We start from the raw sequence: 20,693 nt of genomic DNA on the forward strand, positions 1-20,693 counted from the left end.
TGGTATAGTGAATCGAGAATAGAGATACTTTCTTCAATCCCGTGGAGAAATTGGGTAGCTTTCATATATCCCATCTTGATCTCCATGACAGACTTGCACGCTTGTACATACAGGCGAGAATGTTTTGGGTTCTGAGTGCAGGACTAGCCAGCGTCAATCAAGCCTGCCGCAGTTGGGGTTAGAAGCCTTGCTCCAGGGGTATCGGCAAAAGCATCAATAGCATTTGTTTTAGCATTGTTGATCCCCTACCAGTTATGTGAGATGTGTTTTGCTAACCCCCTGATGGTAGTTAGAGGGAGGCCCTGCTGATGGTGAGGATGGTGTGAGGGGATGTGTGTAGGAAGGTTTTGTTATTCCGAGCTGTTTTCTAAATGTCCCCCTTCACATCAAGTTTTACAGTCATCTTAAGCTCGCTGCAGTTTTTGGAGCGCTAGATGTTGGATTCTACAAGGCAGCTGGAGTTATGGAGACACGCGAATCCATCATGATTCATGGATTCAGGCTCTGAGGTTCAGTCACCTATGAATTGCAGCTTTCTTTTTTCCAACCAAACATCTTTATAATGGATACCACCCTCACCCTCTTAGCTGAATTGGCCCTGGTCTTGTGTAAAATGAGCTGGGATTTGGCTGCCCAGTGTTTGGGATGTTCTCCTCATCCAGTCCTTGCACCAACCTCTGGGCTCATTGCTGCATCACTTTCCACTGTGTTCCAGAGGGTGGAGGCAGACTGCCCAGCCATGCCTCACGCGTGTACCTGCTCCCAGGACAGCAAAGGTCCTCCTGGGCCCTCTGGACCTCCGGTAAGGACCGTCCATCCACCAGAAGCTCTGGGAGATCAGAAAAAACCAAACAATGTTGAGGATGGAACACAGCTGTCCGTCCAGATCACGGACACTGGTCAGCAGCTGCAGCGAGTGACGTTTATATCGTCGTTTACGAGGGGAAGGAGTGATCGCTATGTTATTCTACATTGACGTATCTAGCGGCCACCACAGAGTGGCGAACATCAGTCTGAATGGGGTGATGAACCGGCACGTTTGTAGGAGGTAAAACCTGATATGTCATCCAAACAAATGAGCTCATTTGGAAGGTGCACAGAGAGGGAAAATGTCTTTTTGGTGCTAGCAAAATCTCACGCTACATAAACAAGTTGGTAGTTGACATAGTAATCAAACTGATGCTGATAAATCAAAGAAATTTGTCGCTTCCATCTGTCTACGCAGCTTCAGCACCAGTGACGCCCACTCCTGTATCCGGTGGGCTTTTCGTAGACTTGTTTTTATATTCTGCTGATTTTTTATTTATGCCAGTGTGGGTTTTGCGCAGTGCCGCCGAGGCCCTGTGGCTCATGTATTAAACCCCAGAAGTTTAACAAGCTGTTAACAGGCTAGTTGGCAAAAGTATAATTTTTTTGTTGTAAAGGAAGGATATGACCGGGTTATAAAGGAAGTGAATGACAAGACCCGTGACCAATTAGGGAGCATTTTGATCACATGTGGCCTCTGGTAGAACTCTCCCATTCGTTACTGGTGGCCCTGTCAGGTGTGGGCGGAGCTACCTGTATCTGTTCCTTTGTTGTGTATTACTGAATTTTTTAATCAGTACTCGAATGATCTATATTAAACAAAGCAGATCTTACTGATCAATTTCAGTGTTAGGTTCAGTTTCTGGTGTCAGCTTTCAGGATCACTAAACGGTGACTTATTTGTGAAAATAAAAAAATACCGTGAAACCACACAGAGCTGTCAATGTGGGCGGCTTGACTGGGGCGTCCTCTTCCCCAAACGGCAGGGTGGACCTGGACAGCGCGGCACGAAGGGAGATCGAGGGGAACGGGGGCTTGTGGTAATGTATAATCAGCCCGACTCCTTCTGTTTATCCAGTATCAGGCACACAAGGCCACCCAGGGACTCATATGTAAGGAACGTTCTGGAACGTTCCGGGAGGATCGAAGCACGACCGCTCGGATAAAGCTGGGGAGCTCATAAATATATACAGTATACACAAGGTTTTATTGTGGTTGGATGGCGCCCCGGCCTTCACCCGCAGCGTAGCTCTACCATCCAACACTGACATTAGTGGGGTCGTCTCTGGAACCCCCCTGTCAGCTCTCACTGTGGCCTATTTGAACTCTGGACGTGCAAACTCTGTTCTATTTCCCCCGCCCCCCCTGGCTGCTTCACTCACTGCTGAGGCTGCACACTGTTGCTCTTCATAACTCCCCCCCCCCATTTCACCAACACCCCCCCCCCCCCCCCCACTCTCTTTTTCAAAATAGTCAGAGCTGTCTAACGTTCCGTGGAGAATATATTCCCCCACAGTCCGAATGAACAAATCATTGTCGTTATCTAATTTCAGTTGCGTGCCATATGGGCAAGATCAGCCTGTGACAAACACTCTTATGTAAACTCCTGTGACGATCCACATAAAGAAGATTCATGCAGGTTTGCTGCGGCTTGGTGTTCTCTGCTAGGCCGAAGACCCAAAAACCAGCGTTATCTGTATTTTGTCGTGTAAACATGTTTTTAACAAGGACTCTGCACATTTTTAATGTCAAGTGCATGAAAAACCTCCAGATGGGGTTATAGTGAGATTGCATGTCATTCCCAGAGCGGTGTGGCTGCTGGACATTCTCCTCGGATGCAGAATGATTGGCTGCTGGTGTTGTCTTCTGTCACAGGGGCCTCCGGGACCCTTAGGAGAGATGGGGACCCCCGGCCCTCAGGGACCCCCTGGTCCCCAGGGGATCAGCGGAATGTCCATCCAGGGGCCCCCGGTGAGTTCACAAGTGGTACAGTCTAGTCATGTGTCCTTTTACATGGAGCCTCCTCAATGGTGGCCCGGTGATCCTCCAATCACTCCGATTGGTTACTGCCATGGAGTTTTACATTGTACAGAGAATGGCAGGGGGTCTAGTGGAAGAATACAGAAAACTTAAAATAGTGATACTTTGCAGCTAACATTCAGTGCTGCGCATATGACATAAAAATTGCCTTTATGGAATATTAATGGTGGCAATTTTTTTTTGCAATTGTTTTGAAATAGAAATAATGGAATGTATTTAAGTGGAAATAATAACTTGCTTGTTCTTTGTGAAAAACACACAATAGGCCGTTATGAGAGTTCTGAGGCTGCTTTCTCAGATGGTCGTTTCCAGGGTTACCGCCGCTGAATCATGGGCCCCGCAGAATGGAGGTCTGGGGGTTGCAGGTTTTACCAGAGCTGGCAAATGTGCCCGAGTGGCGGGGGGGGGGGCTTCCTACACTCACCCCAGAGAGTCGAGTGCAGACCTGGGTGTCACGGGCTAAATAAGTGACTTCTCTCTCTCTCTCTCTCTCTCTTTCAGGGTGATCCTGGGGCCAAAGGAGAAAAGGGAGAAGTGGGTCTGCAGGGGCCGCAGGTACGAGTTCTCCATCACATTCTCGTTTAAATTGAGCTTGCTGATTCGCCAGTGCAGACAGGAGCATCATTAGCTGTCACATCTGGCCCGAACGGGGTCCCCGCCCCGGCTAGACGGCTGGGTAATGAGACAGCCGGGCCCCCGTTCAGAGATAAGAGGCGTCACGGCGATGGGGGGCCTGCCACACCGTGCCTTTGCCAGTGGGGGGGCTGACAAGCAGTCACATTTAAAAAACAGAAGAACTCACCACAATGAGCTGAAGCCACTATTAATCACCAAAGCTAGCCTAGAGTGTGTGTGCGTGTGTGTGTGTGTGTGTGAGAGAGAGAGAGAGAGAGAGAGAGATGAAGGCCATCCAGTAAAGGAACACCGAATGCATCGGTCTGATATTTCAACGCTCTGCTGGCTTTCAGTGAGCCTGAGACTCGCTCCCTTTTGTGGCTTAGGGGGGGGGGCAAATAGGGTAGTGTGGGGGGGGTGGACTGAGCCCCTAGCCAGCCTTTCAGCCTCCACACCATTGAGCTCTCGAGCCTTTCATCCTTTCACTTACCTCTCGCTTCTTTAGAAAGAATCGGGCCTCTTCGTTGATGTTTTTTTTTTTGCCGACCTACCAAAGAGTGACCCGCCCCTACCCCCCCCCCCACCTTCCCCCCACCCCCCCCCCTCCCTGGGGCCCTATGCACGTGCACATTGTGAGTCTGTTCAGGTTAATAATTCACAAGAGCTGTCCATTACTTATGGAATTGGTTATGCAGTGATATTTGTAACTGCGCCCTCTGTCAGCTGGAGGAAAGCACTGCACTTGGTTTTCAAAATGACAAAGGAAAAAAAATATTATGTATCAATTAGAATAGAGAGGGCGTGGATTTGTATGCAGTTTTAAGCTTTGAGCCAGTTTGACTGAGTTCACGGGTCTCGGTACAGATGATCCAAACCCCTTATAGCCCATCAGCAGTAGGTCAGCAGCCAGCTGATGTTTTAGGTCCTCGGCTCTCCATGCCTGAAGCTCATGGTCTTACAACACACACGTGACCCAAACTACCTTGTATCTGCAAATCGGATAGCGCCAGTTCTGCTGTTGGTGCACGGTCTGTGCCAGGATGTCCTCTGGGCCGCCCCTGTGTGACTTATGCCCGTTATGGGGGCTGGCATTGTCCTGCCACTGGCGATGAGGCCTGTGCCATTACGTCACACGTCCCCAGGAGCACGGCTCACCTCTGCAGGTCCACAGAGGTCCAGAGTACCGTCACTGCATCGTCACTTTCAGAACAAACCCGGGGATCATGCGACCGCTGTGATAACACAGACGCGTGGTTCTCCAGCATAACACAAGCAGCAGTAGTGTTTACCATCATTCAAACCTCACGTTTGGCTGGGGCCCCTGAGGTTTGGCAGCCCCCTGTTGACTATAAGCAGTCACTACACTATTGCACTAAATATTAAATAAAAACATTTGTTATTTAGGTGATTCTGAAGCAGCGTGATCTGCTAACCAGCTATTTAGCTATGATCTTATACCTCTTCTTGCCAACTATTTGTTTAGTTTTTGATACACCTGAAGGGATGCAGGGGACCCAAAATATAAAAACTCGGCCCTGATGGTGAGTGTGTATCCACCATAAATTTGGTGCTTTAGATCTCTGAGAGTGAATGCGTTTACACAGAGCTACTTAGCGTCGTTGCTGTCTAGCTAACAAGGCTGCCTGGTTGCCTCATGAGGGGAAGGTTTCGAGAGTCTAGAGAAGAGCCAGAGTGGAAGACAAGAGTTAACATGGTGTTTCCAGCCACGTCTCACATATTCAGCCGACGCTAAAGGTCAGACTTCTTGTTACAGAAAAAACAGTTTTGACGTAATTGTCACATTGGGGTTGAGTGCATACAAGACAGAGAGTGGGTGGGGGGGGGGGGGGTTTGTCAAGCCATGAATCAGTCAGATTCTGAACTACTGATCTTTCAGGGTGTCCCTGGACCTTCTGGGGTTTCGGGACGAGACGGCCCAAGCGGACAAAGGGTAAGTGTGCTTCTGCTTTCAGTAATGGACCTTGGTGTGTTGTGGTGGAGTGGCGGGGCTTGGCGCAGACGGGGATGAAGGAACACACCACACTCAGTGACTAACTAAAGAACAGATGTGACATGGGGCCTTAAACAGAAACAAGTAACCAGCTAACGAGAGGGCAGGTGTGGAACATCAGTCAATCAACCCGAACCATAGCAACAAGCAACTGGTGGGGTGAATAAGAATAACAGGCACAAAAACTAGGGATTTATAACAAACACTGAAACTAGGAAACAGTAACCACACTGGGAATTACTACACTAGGATAATTTATAGAACCAAATAATAAAAACAAGAACAGAATGAACAGGAAAACAGCAGGGCAGCCTATAACCGGGAGGACAGAAAAGAAAACAAGAAACACTGGGAAACAAAATTAATAAATAAGAATAAACAGATGAGACTGGCCTGAGGCTAACCCACAGTCTCTGAGCTGCACGCTTAGCCCACTGAGCTACGTGGTGGTTGGAGAAGCAAGAGAAACACAAGGGTTTGACAAGGAGTGACGACGGGATGGCCAAACGGGGAAGCGACACAAATGGCAGGACCAGACGGGACAGACCCCGACAGTGACAGTCAGGGTCAGAAGAGGCTGCAGTTTCCCCCAGCGGTTGAGTGTGATGTCACTGGGGGCCACTGTCCTGTCCATATTATTGAGTGTCGAAATGCTGCTCTGTCCCTGGAAGTCAGTTACCCTGCTGCCTGCTTATTGAGCCATAATTGATGCTTCTATTTACAATATTTTAAATATAAAAATTGCATTTTTTTCTTTTTTTAGTCGGGCTTGAACTTTGAAAGCCGATAAGTTCACTGCTTCACTGCAGCTACAGGCTGAAAAATGCCCCCTGTTTCTGGATTTATGCGGCCGCCCCTGTAAGTGACAGTCTGAGTCGCTGGCAGGCTGGAGAGCAGCCTTGATTAGACACCAGACAGGCAGTGATCCAGACGGCTAAGTCACTCCCTCGTGCAGCCCGGCTATGCCGTCCAGCCTTAAATCTGATCGGCAGAGCATTAATAGTACTACAAACAAAGACTCCATCATTCTCCTGTCTAATTTAACAAATTACAGATTTGAAATAGTTCAGGTTTGGTCTCCCAAGGCTGCGCTCGGGCTAGAATAAATATAAAAACGTCACGAGAGCTTTTTATGCCTTCAGAAAAGCTTTGTGACTTCTCAAAAGGGTAAGATGAAGGAAAGAAGGAAAGCCACTATTTTTTAAAATGCATTTTTAAGTTGTCAATTGGTAATTACGAGTTGTAATTCTCATTTCTGTACGGTAAAAACATGCTGCATCTGTCACCTCCAAGGCGAAAGAAAACTTCTTAAAAAGTAATTTTTCTGAGTATTTGTTAGCAGCGTGTATATATGCATTACTGGTGAAATACTTAAATATGCCGTACGCCATAAAGTAATGGTCCAGTGCAGCAGTCAATTGGCATATTAATTAAAATTAAGATTATTAAAATTTAGAATTAAGACAAATTTATTTTCTTGGAAACCTTTAGCATACGGTTTCTTTATGTTAAATCATTTGTAGTGTAGTGCATTCGGGCCATGAATGTAATAAAATCAAATGAATGTAAAGTGCGCTGTCCAAAATGTCGCGGACTTTGTGGACCAGCGGTGTGTCCCTGGAAGCCATAGACTCAGCGTCCACAGATGAACCAAAAAGGAGGGAAACAGACACAAAAGCTCGACGAGACACTGAGGACTTTGGAGCGACGGGACAAAACTGATTTTTTTTTTTATTTGTTTGAGTGGAAAATAAAGGGAACGCCAGCGGGATTTGCCAGAGCGTTGCTGGCTAGCTGTTCCTCTGTCGCCGTGGCGTAACCCTTACGGAGGACCGCCAGAAGACCTGGGAGAAGACCACGACTTCGGTCATCCTGGACCGACAAGACTTGACGGAAGACACTCCCCTGTCCCTCAGGAATGATATGGAATAAGCGTAGTTTGTTATATTTCAATTCCGAACCAAAACGAATCAAACTGCTCTGGAGGGCGGTGGTACGGGCGGGGTGGGGAGCACCTTCAGCGAGAGCCGGCGCTGGTCCGGCCCGACCCGCGCAGTCTGCCGCGTCAGCTCTCGCCGGCGTACGCGCTATGGTTTGGCTGAGTCTTATGAGGCGTTTCTGTGGGTTCATGAGGCCCTAATAGTACTTAAAAGGCTCATGGTCTCACGAGGACAAAGGACTTTGGGTAAATAGTACCGTTTATTTTTTTTATTGGTTTTTTTGACGGAGCACTGCTTGGAACTCATGTGTGTGTTTTTTTTTCTTGTTTAATCTAGTTTGCGTGGGATGCCAGACAGGTCCAGTATTCCTTTAGCAAGCCCAGCCTGAGCATTGGCTCATCCTCAACATGCCCATCCTTTCATACCTGTTTTCTTAATTTACTCATCCGGCCATTATGAGTTCTGCAGCCATCACATAGTTTGTCCCGCCACCCCCCCCCCCCTCATCTTCTCTCAGCGTCTGGACGACGCGCGTCGGACCGCTCTCGCAGATTGATTATTGTTGTCTAGTTAGATAGATTAACGACAGGAAGTCAGGGCTCATCTGGGAGGCACGAACGCCAGCTCTCAGAAGTCAGCCAAAGGGATAGTCTCATCTGCCAACATCAGGCTGCCTTCGCCGTCTCTCTGTAGCGGTGTCCGTGTCATGTGACCTAGCTGGCTTCACGGCAGCCACAGTAATATTTCCCGTGCTGTACTAACAGCCGCAAGCCTGAGAACATGACACCATTCGTTGGGTTTTTACTCAACCATCCATTTTTCCTCATTTGCGATTTCTGTCCATTTTCATTTGTTCTCCCTGTTTTGAAGCCCATTCTCTCTGTTTAGGACTCACCAGCTGCTCTGTTGAGGTCACATGACTAACTCTGAATTCTGACTTCCAGGGCCTGTCAGGGAAAGATGGCCCTCCGGGACAACAGGGCCCCCCAGGTCTGATGGTGAGCATCGGCGTCACGACATGTGTCGTGTTCCAAAAGCGTAGATTTTGTTCCTCGGCAACGTAAATTCTGCTCCCTGACCAGCTGATTCTTCATGTTGGATTGATCTCTCATCCGCATTTTTTCTCAAATCCACGGTGTTCTGATTTGCCCTAAGTATGAATGCTGAAAATCTCATAAATCTGCAGTAATGGCTGTGTTGGACCTTTAAGGAGAAGGTGCAGACAGACCAATGTATCTCCAAGATGTAGCCATTATGCTTCTTTTCTCACTTCTTCACACCAAAAGGGTTCCCCTGGAGCTCCTGGATCACCTGGATCACCTGGATCCCCAGGATCGCTGGGTGATCAGGGACCACCGGTAAGTCGAGAAGTTGATATGCATTCTTCTACTGCCTCATCTCTCCATCTTGTCCTGTTACCTGGGTTACTGACCGCTGCAGTTTGCTCCAGAGTGACTGAGGAGCTTCATCATGCATTTATCTCACCGGGAGTTCATCCACAGAAATCCATCCGTCCCTCTGTTCATTTTTCATAAGTGCTCATCTAGTGCAGGATCCCGGTGAGTCTGGAGCACCTCCCAGAAGTGGAGCGCGCGATTCGGGGGCCAGTCCATCATGCGGCGCATGCAGACACCTCAAAAACCAACCGGAGATTTAGGGACACCGATCCAACTTGAAGACGAGGACCTGGAGGAGGCCCACACACTCCTCACACACTCCTCACACACTCATATTAAGTCGTTCTCTTTTTTTATGAATATGGCTCATCTTTACTATATCTTCTTTTTACTGTTACTGCAGTTTCAGCACATAAAGTTCACCTTTTTCATGATGGACCCATTTCCTTCATGTAGAAGTTCAACATAGTCGGCTGTTACATTAAATACCTAATTTCAGGACTGTACCAGTAGAGCTTGGACTGATCCTTCTGATCTACTTCCACGTCTACCTGTCAAAGGGGTCATCAGTGAAACTGGTATAGACCAGTTAGACCGAAATGGACCTTTCCAATCCTTTGGCACAGTCATCACCTGATTGCCTTTTCTCCCTTGTTGTGGTTTATCTTGCCCCGGTGATAAGCTTAGTTTTTCCGCTCAGTTGACCGCACACTTTCGGACCACCCCGGTGATGAGGGCGAGGTCAACCCGGGTCAGAAACAAACCGCTTTCTGTCAGTGGGGACACATCTCTCTCTCTCTAAGCTTCCCAACCAAGAGGCTGTCGGGTGCCAGAGGGCCCTGCATCACACCAAGGGTCCGCATGAGGATGGTCAATGTGTCATCCTGCCTCTGCCCGTAACCCCCCCGACCTTAGACGTGATTTACTGGCCCTCTTCCACCTCCCTCGCCACACAGAGATAAGCTGGAGAGCCTCTTGACAGCTCAGTTATATGACTCCAAATCATCATCTTTAAGGTCCTGGCACAAGAGACCCCAAAACACTTGAGTATTCATCACACAGCGCTACAGTGTGGTCCCCCCAGCACCGAGAGACCCTCAAAATATGTTTTTATTGCAGCTAACCTTGTTCTTCAGACAAATCCTTCAGTGTGGATTCTGGACCCCACTGTGAAATATTTGGCTTTTTTTCTACTGCAGCAGGGGGAACTGATTATTATTGTTGAGTATCATTAACAGTTGACATGACGGTATTTGATACCTGTTCAGGTCGTGGCCTCTCTCTCCGCCGCTGTGTGATTCCCGGGCGCCATAAAGCCATCTTCTATGGAGCTTGTGCATAAAATTCAGTCAGACGTCTGCAGGCAGCAGCTTGAAGCCAGCGGGAGCAGCAGGCGAGCACTCCACACTGGCCTGGGACCTGTTTTCCAACGTCCTTGTCTTTGTTTAGTTGGAGTTTGTTGCCATGGCAACGCCATGGGATACGGAGGAGTCGATAAGGGAGGGGCCGCCTCAGCCCGTACACTACATCCTCCCCATTCTTCTCCCCCAGAAGGGAGTCTGGGGGCGGGGGTTTGGGTGGGAACAGCAAAAGCTCCTGACTGAAGGAACGTCCATCTTGCCGTGGACCTGATTCTCCTCTGGATGACGCCTCCTAGCTCCCTCCGTTCCAGATGCTGTCAGACAGCTGCATGTGATGTTTGTTTACAGTCCGCCTTGCGACGGGGCTCAGTCACAGACACCCGTTTAGTTTATAGACTGATCCTGGGCCATCCAGCACAGGATCCCAGACAGCAGGGCGATAGACTCACTTCCTTAAAGGAACACAGATCTCCCTGAGCGTCAGAGAGTCCCTGAGCCCATTGCTTCCTGGTGACCCCTTCTGAAGATCGATGCTGCTTTTCCCCTCTCCATTCCTAACAGGTGTGATTCATATGAACAATTTATAAACAGCACCTCACACTTCATTACTTCTGATACTGATGCAATTTTCTTCTCTCTTTCAGGGTCCTGCTGGCACTAAAGGTGAAAAGGGGGACCGGGTGAGTCTGGCGTTTTGCCGAATGGTGCTGCTAGTTAGTCAGAGCCGAGAATCGGCAATTTACTGCCATTTGGAATCTCATTTTCTCCGGTATTAGCCGCTCGCCATCAAAGGGACTAAGCAACAGACTGATATGCTCCCTGGGTAAAATTGCCGCTGGGCTCACGGCAGAGTTCCTGTGCTTATTGTCCCACGGGGCTTCCCTTAGCTGCTGTAGCGCTCATGCTATTGCAGGTGCGACAGCTTGTAGCCCAGTAGGGGGTGCCTTGCAGGTAAAGTTCGACCCTGTTGTTAAAGGGACGCCTTCCCAAGGTTTCCAGATAGAAGCACTTTATTTATAGAATTCTATACTGAAGTGGCTGTAAAATGCACAAAACTGTTGTTTGGCCACAGTTTTGAAGGCTGAGATCCAGTTCGGCCCAGTTCTGTCTGGTTGGGGCTGGCTCATTCTGGGCATGTGTGTTTTACAGGGTGACATGCAGTCTCAGGCTGTTGTTCGGTCAATCGCACGGCAGGTCTGTGAGCAGCTGATTCAGAGTGAGTTGCGGCCTGCTTCCGATGTGTCTTTTCTCGCACCGAGAATGTTTAAACGTTGTCTCATTACATAATACCTCAGGGACCTATCTTCAATAAATAGCATTATTTTCAGTAAACATCCTGTTTTCTTTTTTTTTTCATCACAAATACAAATATGAGCCATCCCATCTTTTAGGAACCCTGGGCTGTTTAAAATGGCTCACTGACCAGCTCAGTGTCATGCCCCCTACAGGTCACATGGCGCGCTACACCTCCGCTCTCAACCACATTCCTAGCCAGGCCATCTCGGTCCGGGCCATTCCGGGACCCCCTGGTGAGCCAGGCCGGAGAGGCCCCCCAGGCCCCCAGGGTGAACAGGGGCCTTCTGGCAGATCCGGGTTCCCTGGGAGCAACGGGCAAAATGGTCAACCAGGAGACAGAGGTAGGATCTCTCAGACAGAGCGGGTGGAGGGAGCATTTGGAAGTGGACTGCAGGATCCTCGTTCATAGTCAGGGCCTCCCATAAGGGGGAGTAAGGGGAAGATTTTCAGGGGTCCAAATACTAGGGGGCCCATGAGTGTGGATAATGGTTACATTCGCCAAACGTACCATAAAGTCCTACAAACAATCTGTCACGGCATGACATGGCGCCGGCAGAAAGGTGACAATCCACTTCCAGGTCCAAGACAAACAAGGGTTCATTGAATTAAACGGGACACACCAGGGAAAGGGACAAATTAAAGGGACTGCGAGAGATCAAAACTAACAGGGAAAAATAAGAAACAACTAAAGAAACCATTAAATAATAACACCAGGGAACAGAGCAACACAGGGAGCAGGACTAAGAAACAAACAGAACTCGTAACGCGCAGTAACATGAACAATGACAGACTGAAGAACTGAGTGAGAGCAGGCACTTCAATACAATAGGCAACCGGACTAATGAGAGGGCAGGTGTGGAATATCACACAGTTAACCAATCAGTGGCACAGGGCAACAAACAAGCATCAGGTGAAACAAATTAGCAAGTACAGAAACAACATGGGCCAACATTTTAACTTTTTGTTAGGTGATTTAACAAAAACAAGTGCACATTCTACAGTTTTTCATGTAGTTACAGGATATGGCTTCCAATTTGCCGCCACACGTCTGGTTTTGTCACAATTTACAATTAAAGTTCGACACAAATTATAGCAAATGTTGCATTAAAGAAACAGTTCATCGTGTCTTTGCTGGTCACTTAGCACTGCGGTATGATTTTCTTGTGTATGAAGCCTCGGGATTTTGTTTGTACATATTCCAACAATAATCAGCCATCATATTTACATTCCAACGTCCTTGGTATCTTCGCTCCATTTCACTAATATCTTGGTGAAATCTCTCACCTTGCTCTTCACTATTTTCAGGAAAGTAGTCAAGGTGCGAGTCTAGGAAATGCATCTTGACACTCATTCTACATCCAAGATCTTGAAAACGACATATCATATCCTTGACGTGAACCTCATAGTCAGATGACTTCTTGTTTCCGAGAAATCCATCAACGACTTTACGTAATTCTTCCCAGGCTTGCCTCTCCACTGTCACCATTTTGGCTGCAAATACATTGTCCTTCAGCAACCTTCTTATCTGTGGTCCGCTTTCCGGTACTGAGTGACAGAACCTGAAAGCGGACCACAGTTCTGCATGCGTCAGTGGACCTGCAGCAGCATACCTGTAAGTTTACATAACTGCAAGCTGCCTGTAAACCCTGCTGACTAGTTTGTACAAAAAATTAGTCTATGACAGGTTACTGGTGATTTTATATAACTGGTATCAAAATGACATAATTAATTATACAATGCATTGTAAAAAAAAGTGGAAATCCCAGAAAAACCAGACGTGCTGGAGCAAAACTAAATATACAAAAAATGTTTGTTTATGAAGAGTGTTTGAAAAATGTCATTTCATATTATTCACCAAATTTGATGTCGGCTAGTGTAATCAGACACCGAAACTATGCAAAATAAACATTAACTGGGAATACACCACTAAGATAATACACATGGAACAGAACTACAAAACCAGAACAGAATACAAGCAGGGCAATCTTTCAAGGGACTCAGATAGAAAAACACAGGGCAACCGATTTTCAAATAAATTACAAATAAACAGATTAAACTAGCCCCAAACCATTGACTAAGAGCGTTGTAGTATTTGATATACGCTCAGCCCACTGAGTTACGTGGGGAGCGGGGCAAACACATGAGGGTGGAAGAACAGAAAGGGGAAAGGCAGAGTGACCAGCAATGTCTGCTGACCAAATGGGGAAAGGTCACAAAGGGGGGGGGGGGGGGGTCAGAAGGCTCTGACCGTGACACAGTTAAGTATATAAAACAGCAGAAGTTACAGCAAAGGCCGCTGATGGCTTTTTGATGGATTGATGGCGGCTCGGGGCATCCAGATAGACAGTATGGTCTCGATACGTGTGGCTTTCTGTACTCACTGCTGTCTGCAGTAACAGGCACATCTATAGGATTAGCACCAGGGTTCCAGAAGTATGTCAGACATAGACATGTGAAGTCATGTGGGTAACAAGCACAGATGCCATTCACACCTACTGATATCCTGTGTTTGCGGTACACTGTGCTGGTTATATCAAGTCAAATCTTGTGATGTTTTACACCATTGCACTCTATTAAGACAGGAGTATTTGTTACAATGGATCAAGCCAGGAGTAACACCCTTAATAAAGTCCTTGATGGTGCACTGTGTTTCTGCGTCAGAGGTCTGTCTGGTGTTGATGAAAGCCACTGGATAGATAAACAGGCCTGTTTAGCCTCCCTATCAGCTTAACCCAAGGAAGCGGCATTAGCAGCAAACACTGCAGATGCAGTTTCGACTGATGGAGCGAAGAAAGAGATGATTTCGGTGCCTCGTTTCACGGCTCGGTGCCTCCAGAATCACGGTCATTTCGAGATGGTGCCATTGAGGATTTGCACTGGCCTGAGGGTTTATTATCTGTTATTTTCACGGAGGAGAGATGAAGAGCAGCCAGAGAGAGAGCTGCAGTAGTGTATTTGAGCGCTCGTGGAGATGTGAGTGTGGGAAAATTGGATAATGGCCAGTGGGGTAAACGCTGAAATGATGTGTTGCATGTAGTAATGATAGAAACGCAGACAGACAGAGATAGATAGATAGATATAGATAGATAGATATAGATAGATAGATAGATTTCTATTTATCATTTCAAAGATCATAAATTGTATTCCCATTCATTTGATGTAATGTGTTTCATTCCTAAACTATCACCCATGGACGTTGTTATTTACACTTGAAATGGTTCGTAAGTACAGTGTGAAAGTGGAATGAAATCATGGTTTTGCGGGATCAAAGCCAACATCCCTGTGTCTCTGCACAGGTTTACCAGGGGAGAAGGGCAGTCCGGGAATAGGCAGTCAAGGCCCCAGAGGGCCACAGGGCCCCCCAGGTGAGAACCACGCCTCTCCGCACCACGCAGCCATGCCCGGCAGCTCCAGCACTGGGGAGGGGCTCCATAACGGGCCGCCGTCTGTGCATTTTATTATGTTTAGCATAGTATCACAGCTACTAGGCAAAATCAGAGACATCTGTACTGGGCTTGTTTTAATACACACTGGGACTTTTGTTTATTGAGTGTTTTCTGAAAATGGAAAATCTGGAAAGCATTTAATGCTGGTTCTTGGGAATGAACAGAACATTTTTTTGATGCTTTTGATTTAGCAGCTGCTGGATTCACGTCTAGAATATGAAGCAGATATGAAAATAATGTTTTCAGTAAAACTCATCATTTCGCATCGATTTTTTTCCGCCCTAACGCTGTAGTATTGATCTTCCAAAATGTCAGTGCAGGGCACTGCAGTTGATTGCAGTTAAATCGATACTTCTTGCTGACGAAATTTTCCTTGACGGCGAGAAGAAAAGGCATTACTACTAAACTACTAAACAAGGCTACGTGTAAGGATTGTGGGAAGTGATAGATGACTCAGTGCAAGCTGAAGATAACGTGGATATCCTAAAGAAGAAAAATACAAGCACTTCGCAATCTTGTATGTGAAAATTTCATTTTCTTGTTGTCCCCTGAAATGCGACTGTTGTAATGCGTGGTGCAAAGCTGCATCCTTGCGATTAGTTCACTCTGGGATTGTACTGTAAAGCAGATGTGTCATGCCTGTATTTGTTTTCTGAAAGCAATGGTCTTGGGAGAGTGAGGCCCCCTTGTGGGTGGAGGCCAAGCGTCATTTCCTAAAGAAGACAGGCCAGCGGCAGAGTGATTTTCCATGATATTATGAGTGAGCCAAGGTGGTTTGGGCACTCTTTAAGGACATGCCCCTGGTCCGCATCCGCTGGAGATGTTCCTTCTGAGCACATTCAAGACAAGCTTGAAAAATGTAGCTGTGCATGAGTAACCCTTTGGAGGAACGGGAATCTGAGTTTGGCAAAGGGAGTTCCGGGCTGTCCTGTGTAGCTTAATGGCACCAGGAGAAGCTGAATAACAATCAATGGATGGACTGATGCATTCCATGTGACATATTCTATGGTCTAGACCAGTGCTTCAAGCAATTACGCCCATGACCATTACTTGATTAGCAAATGATCTTCTGGTTCAATAGGACTTAAATGTCGAATAGCTTGGAATGTTCAATGAGGGGTTGGAGAACCGCTAATCTAGGGATCTGTTATGGTCATCTTGAGCCTCCAAGTCTCCAAGAACCCAGTCATTCCCACATATAATAATAATAATGATAATAATAATGAAGCAGAAGCATTTACGTTTGCACATGTTTCCCTAGCCATGCTATACTCCTCTGTAAGTATTTGCTCAGCACACAGAATACTGCCATGGTGATTTACATTTCTTCTTTAGATAAGCTGGCGTTTACCAAAGCCCTTAATTCCATTTTTTTTTAGACCCGTCTAGCTCAGACCTCCGATCTGTCATCGTGCATTATTAATTTAAAAGATAACTAAAAACTCACCACATTTGCCTGTTCAGAGGCAGAGCAGTAAAATGACCTTGATTGGCCGGATGATCTTGATGCTGCCATTGGGCAGCCAGACAGCCAGCTGACCCGTCTGGACAGGCACTCCGGCGGAGCAGCAAGCCAACCTGAAGGACTTCAGTAAAGCGCCCAGCTGTACAAATGGCTAATGTGTTGTATTGCGTAGTGAATAATGGGTCCGTAATGTGAGTGTCTGTGCAGTTTGGTCATGGTAACGATCTGACCCTTGTTTTTGGTTTTGATAATGTTGCCCCCCTCCAAACCCCCCAGGACCCCCAGGAGAAGGGAGACTGGGGAGCCAGGGCCCTGTTGGAAGACCTGGCAACCCGGGAACTCAGGGCCGGCCAGGCATGCCGGGTCCTACTGGTCCTGCCGGTCCACCTGGGTACTGCGACCAGAACTCGTGCCTGGGTTACAACATCGGCGGTAATTATTCCCTGCTTGTAATGCAAATGCATGTCTGGGCTCTGACACAGGCGTGAACACAGGCTGATTATATTTAAACACGACTGACATGTCTGACTGTAGTGTGAACACAGGCTGATTATATTTAAACACGACTGACATGTCTGACTGTAGTGTGAACACAGGCTGATTATATTAAACATGCCTGACATGTCTGACTGTAGTGTGAACACAGGCTGATTATATTAAACATGCCTGACATGTCTGACTGTAGTGTGAACACAGGCTGATTATATTAAACATGCCTGACACAGGCGCAAACACAGGCTGATTATATTAAACATGCATACATGGCCAGAGTGTAGCTCACTGGCTTTGGAATCTATGCCTGTGTCTGGACAGATGTGGGATTCAGTCTCATGACCAGCAGAGTAATCACATCACCACTGGTCCCTTGAACAAGGCCCTTAACCCAAACTGCTGCAGTGGCACTGCATTCTGGGTGACCCCACTGTCTGATCCCAGACTTTGCTCACCTGTATGTCACTTTGGACAAAAGCGTCTCATAAATAAACAGAAAAAAAAACAGAAACAGGCAGTAACCATTAAACTTTGCATCTGACCTGGTCCCTCCTCCTTGCTGCGTTGGTACTTAATGGGTTTTCCTTTCACACCATGAATGCCCTTTAAGGTGGCCAGCTGATAACAGTCAAAAGGGTGTGAAATAAGGTTATGCTTGAGAGGGACCAAGGGGGCTGTGAGCAGTCCGCCTTAAAATGATTTTCAAGAATATTAGCAACACTGCTTGACTTAGCTCTCAACTGTCTTGTAAAACTGCCGTTTCCCAGCAAACTCAAGCTATGAAAACAACTGTAACTGTTCATATAAAATACTTTTTATTGCTATCAGACTTCTTTAATGTTGAAATTTGCAGTTCCATGACATTCTCTTTTTCCAGTTTCACTGGAAGCTTGGGGGAGTGTGAGGTCTTAGAACCTTAGTTGTCTGATGAAAAGTCCTATTAGGTGGCTAAAGTCAGGGAAACTAACCCCCCCCCCCTAGCTAGATGTATTTCTGTATGTAGGTACAAGTGAGGGTATAGATATGCATTTTCAACTTCCACTAGTTTTCAGTCTTTTTTCAACGGCATGGCATAACATTAAGAAATCCCTCATGCTGTGCTATCATAGAGCGCTGAGTGGCACAATAAAATATCACTTGGGAGTGTTCATATTTCTGTCTGGGGGAAATGAAGAATTTTTGCAACTGCACTACTTCATTAAAAAAGTCCCAAATTAATTTTTTTACTAGCCAGCAGGCTAGTGTTCAGACTTCTGTACTCACTCTTCATTTAAATTACCTCAGATGAGTAGATGGGTTTTTCCAGCACCATTAAAGTCTATATTTTAGGAAAATCTATACATTGTAGAGTGCTTTGGCTGAGGTAGGTACTAGACTTGTACTGCTGCAAGCTACACCAGGACTTCAGAGATGCTATCCATGTTTGGGACAAGAAGATCTAAGTATTCTTACTTAATCTATTAGCTTCATATCCTTCAGATGCCATTTTTGGTGTTGATTAACCAAAATGTTTGTGTATTCTGTATTAAAAAGGTAGCAGTTTCAGGATTAACGATGGCTTCAAGGGATAGCTGATGTTATTGACAATAATTGATATTGATAATTGATATTAAAACCCTTAAAGTATTCCAGTTAGCATTTTGAAAAATATAAACAGTGTATTAAAATATGCAACAAAACTGCATTCTGTACCCTGAAGCCCACGAAACGACAGTGTCTTCATATGAATCCTGTAAACTTTTACCTGTAGTGCAAATGAACAGCCAAACCCTGTTGACAGTCTATTAGCCTTCATCGAATAACAAAAGCTAATAATGAGCTAGTTCTAGAAGAGTCTCAGCCTTGTGTCTTAGGTAGGAGTCACAGTTAGCATCAGGGCTCTGCCTACTGACATATCGCTGTCTTTCTTTCTTTCCTGTCTGTCTTGGGCTCCTCTCCCTGTTGCTGGTCCTGTCTGAAGGCCCACAGCACTATGAGAATGACTACTGAGCAGCGTATTCTGTATGCCACCCACGCTGTTTCGGCCCTGACAAAAACACGAAAGAGAGAGAGAAAGAGAGACTCTAGCCGTGGTGGCGGTTGAGTGAGGAGCGTTTATTTCCCGCCCCGGCCTCCTCTAGCTGCCCATCATCATCCCAGCCGACTCGCGTTCCCTTACCCGCCACGAGCAAGCTGCCCGTATCTTTTGCATGTGTGTTTTAGCTCTCTGTTTGCCTGCGACGTCGGCCCTGATCGCTGCTTAATCGCTGTTCCCGCCACCGCTGCGGCTCAGCGCTCTAACCCCTGGTGTTTGGCTGGTTGCTTTGCCCTGCCGATGTCTGTGAATATCCCAGGTGTCACCGTTTGCTCCTGTGCCTCCCAGCTGGTCCAGCGTTGTCAGTAACGTGCCTTTGTCTCTCTGCTCTGTTTGTCACGCTAACCCAATGACTTTACTTGGCGGTGGCGGCTAAACGGTGGATATGATGGTGGCCCGTCTGACCACGATGTTCCCGTAGTACAATTGGCATCCAACTCCTACCAAACCTATGAGCCCGAGGGCAATTATGACGAGGAAGAGGAAGAGGATTACCAGGGCTACGGCGGCGAGCCGGCTCACTACTACCAGCCCGGAGGTGCCCCAGCCCACCCCGCGTCCATCCCGTCCGATGACACCGCCGTCGAGCTGCAATCCCCCGGGATACAACGTTTCTCCAGGAGCACGACCGGGAGGAAGACGGCCGCGAACCACAAGCAGCCACGGCCACCAGAGGGAGCCGCTCCGGAGTCAGATACCCTCAGCTGATGTGCTGGAATCTGCCGATGGCACCAGGACCACCACGCGATTACGAAACCTCACTCTCCCCCACCCCCCTACCACCTTCTGAGGGGTCTTGGGCGCTGTTATCAAGACCGAATCCCAAAAGTGCCTGATATCTTTATGTATATGCTTTTTCTTTCCTTGGGGGGCGGGGTGGGGGAGGGAAGAGTGGGTAAATTGATGGGGAGACGTCACATTTTAATATATCGGAGCGTGTTGCATGTAACCTGAGAGTGAGCCGGAAGGTTTACCGCGAAGCATAACCGGCTTGTGATTGTTCATGTGCAGCTCTCTCCTGAATGACCATCTTCAGCATCATTACGAGCATTTGCACAGGCACGGTTTGCTAGTTTATCCTTCACCTCTTTTCCTTCATCCTGTCTTTCAGCGTTCGTTTTTTTTTCCCGTTCCACTCACCTTTCAGCATTCTCTAACTGCTTATTTATTTGGAAAGCTTCACACAAAACCCCACTGTAAATCAGTACTTTTTTTTTAAGGTGCCAATAGAGTTTAAGTTATTTGTGGTGCCACATTTTAAATGTACTTTAAAATATGGTAAAACTTTGGGAACCAAATGTACTCATTTCATAAAAACAGCTAAATACAAAAAAAAAAAAGACTGCCAGCCTAGTGTTTGTCCTCCACGCATTTGAGAGAAATGGCGTCCAAATGTGACATGTTGAGTCTTAAAAAGTCCTGAGAACAACATGCACCATCTGCGGTCGAGTGGATGCAGGCAAGGTGCCAGGCCGAGCGACACAGGACCCCGAAGAACTGCTTTCCTACCTTCTTGTGGGAGCTTTTCACTGTGGAACGGTTGGTTTTCCCAACGTGTGAAAGGGATGCCGGAGTTTCTCCACCTTCGGACCGAGGAAGTAATTTATTTTTACTTTATCATATGTTTTGTAACCAATAAAACTAAGGTATGACCACAACTGCTTCTGTCATTCGATAATGTCTTCCCATAACACTTAAACTCACAGTACACGAGACAGAGAGGGCCATTGCAAAACATTCAATTTAATA

General features: G+C 47.0%; 1 protein-coding gene across 4 annotated transcripts in view; it reads left to right on the forward strand.

Moving 5' to 3' along the window:
* The window catches only part of col14a1a (collagen, type XIV, alpha 1a), a 76,759-nt gene extending 56,157 nt beyond the window's left edge, over nucleotides 1-20,602 (forward strand). For 2 of the 4 annotated variants that reach the window (XM_023812251.2, XM_023812261.2), the window contains 14 exons: nucleotides 716-802; nucleotides 1,794-1,847; nucleotides 2,683-2,778; nucleotides 3,349-3,402; nucleotides 5,360-5,413; nucleotides 7,750-7,770; nucleotides 8,358-8,411; nucleotides 8,700-8,771; nucleotides 10,816-10,851; nucleotides 11,321-11,387; nucleotides 11,620-11,808; nucleotides 14,764-14,832; nucleotides 16,655-16,810; nucleotides 19,366-20,602. In XM_023812251.2, coding sequence (XP_023668019.1) covers nucleotides 716-802; nucleotides 1,794-1,847; nucleotides 2,683-2,778; nucleotides 3,349-3,402; nucleotides 5,360-5,413; nucleotides 7,750-7,770; nucleotides 8,358-8,411; nucleotides 8,700-8,771; nucleotides 10,816-10,851; nucleotides 11,321-11,387; nucleotides 11,620-11,808; nucleotides 14,764-14,832; nucleotides 16,655-16,810; nucleotides 19,366-19,652 — 1,296 coding nt within the window. In that variant the 3' untranslated portion in view covers nucleotides 19,653-20,602. Of the gene's footprint in view, nucleotides 1-715; nucleotides 803-1,793; nucleotides 1,848-2,682; nucleotides 2,779-3,348; nucleotides 3,403-5,359; nucleotides 5,414-7,749; nucleotides 7,771-8,357; nucleotides 8,412-8,699; nucleotides 8,772-10,815; nucleotides 10,852-11,320; nucleotides 11,388-11,619; nucleotides 11,809-14,763; nucleotides 14,833-16,654; nucleotides 16,811-18,830 lie in introns of all 4 variants that reach the window. The other 2 variants (XM_023812276.2, XM_023812270.2) reach the window with 2 other exon arrangements.
* Nucleotides 20,603-20,693: the final 91 nt, after the last annotated feature.

This window comes from Paramormyrops kingsleyae, chromosome 9 (assembly GCF_048594095.1).
Source record: "Paramormyrops kingsleyae isolate MSU_618 chromosome 9, PKINGS_0.4, whole genome shotgun sequence".
NCBI lineage: Eukaryota > Metazoa > Chordata > Actinopteri > Osteoglossiformes > Mormyridae > Paramormyrops > Paramormyrops kingsleyae.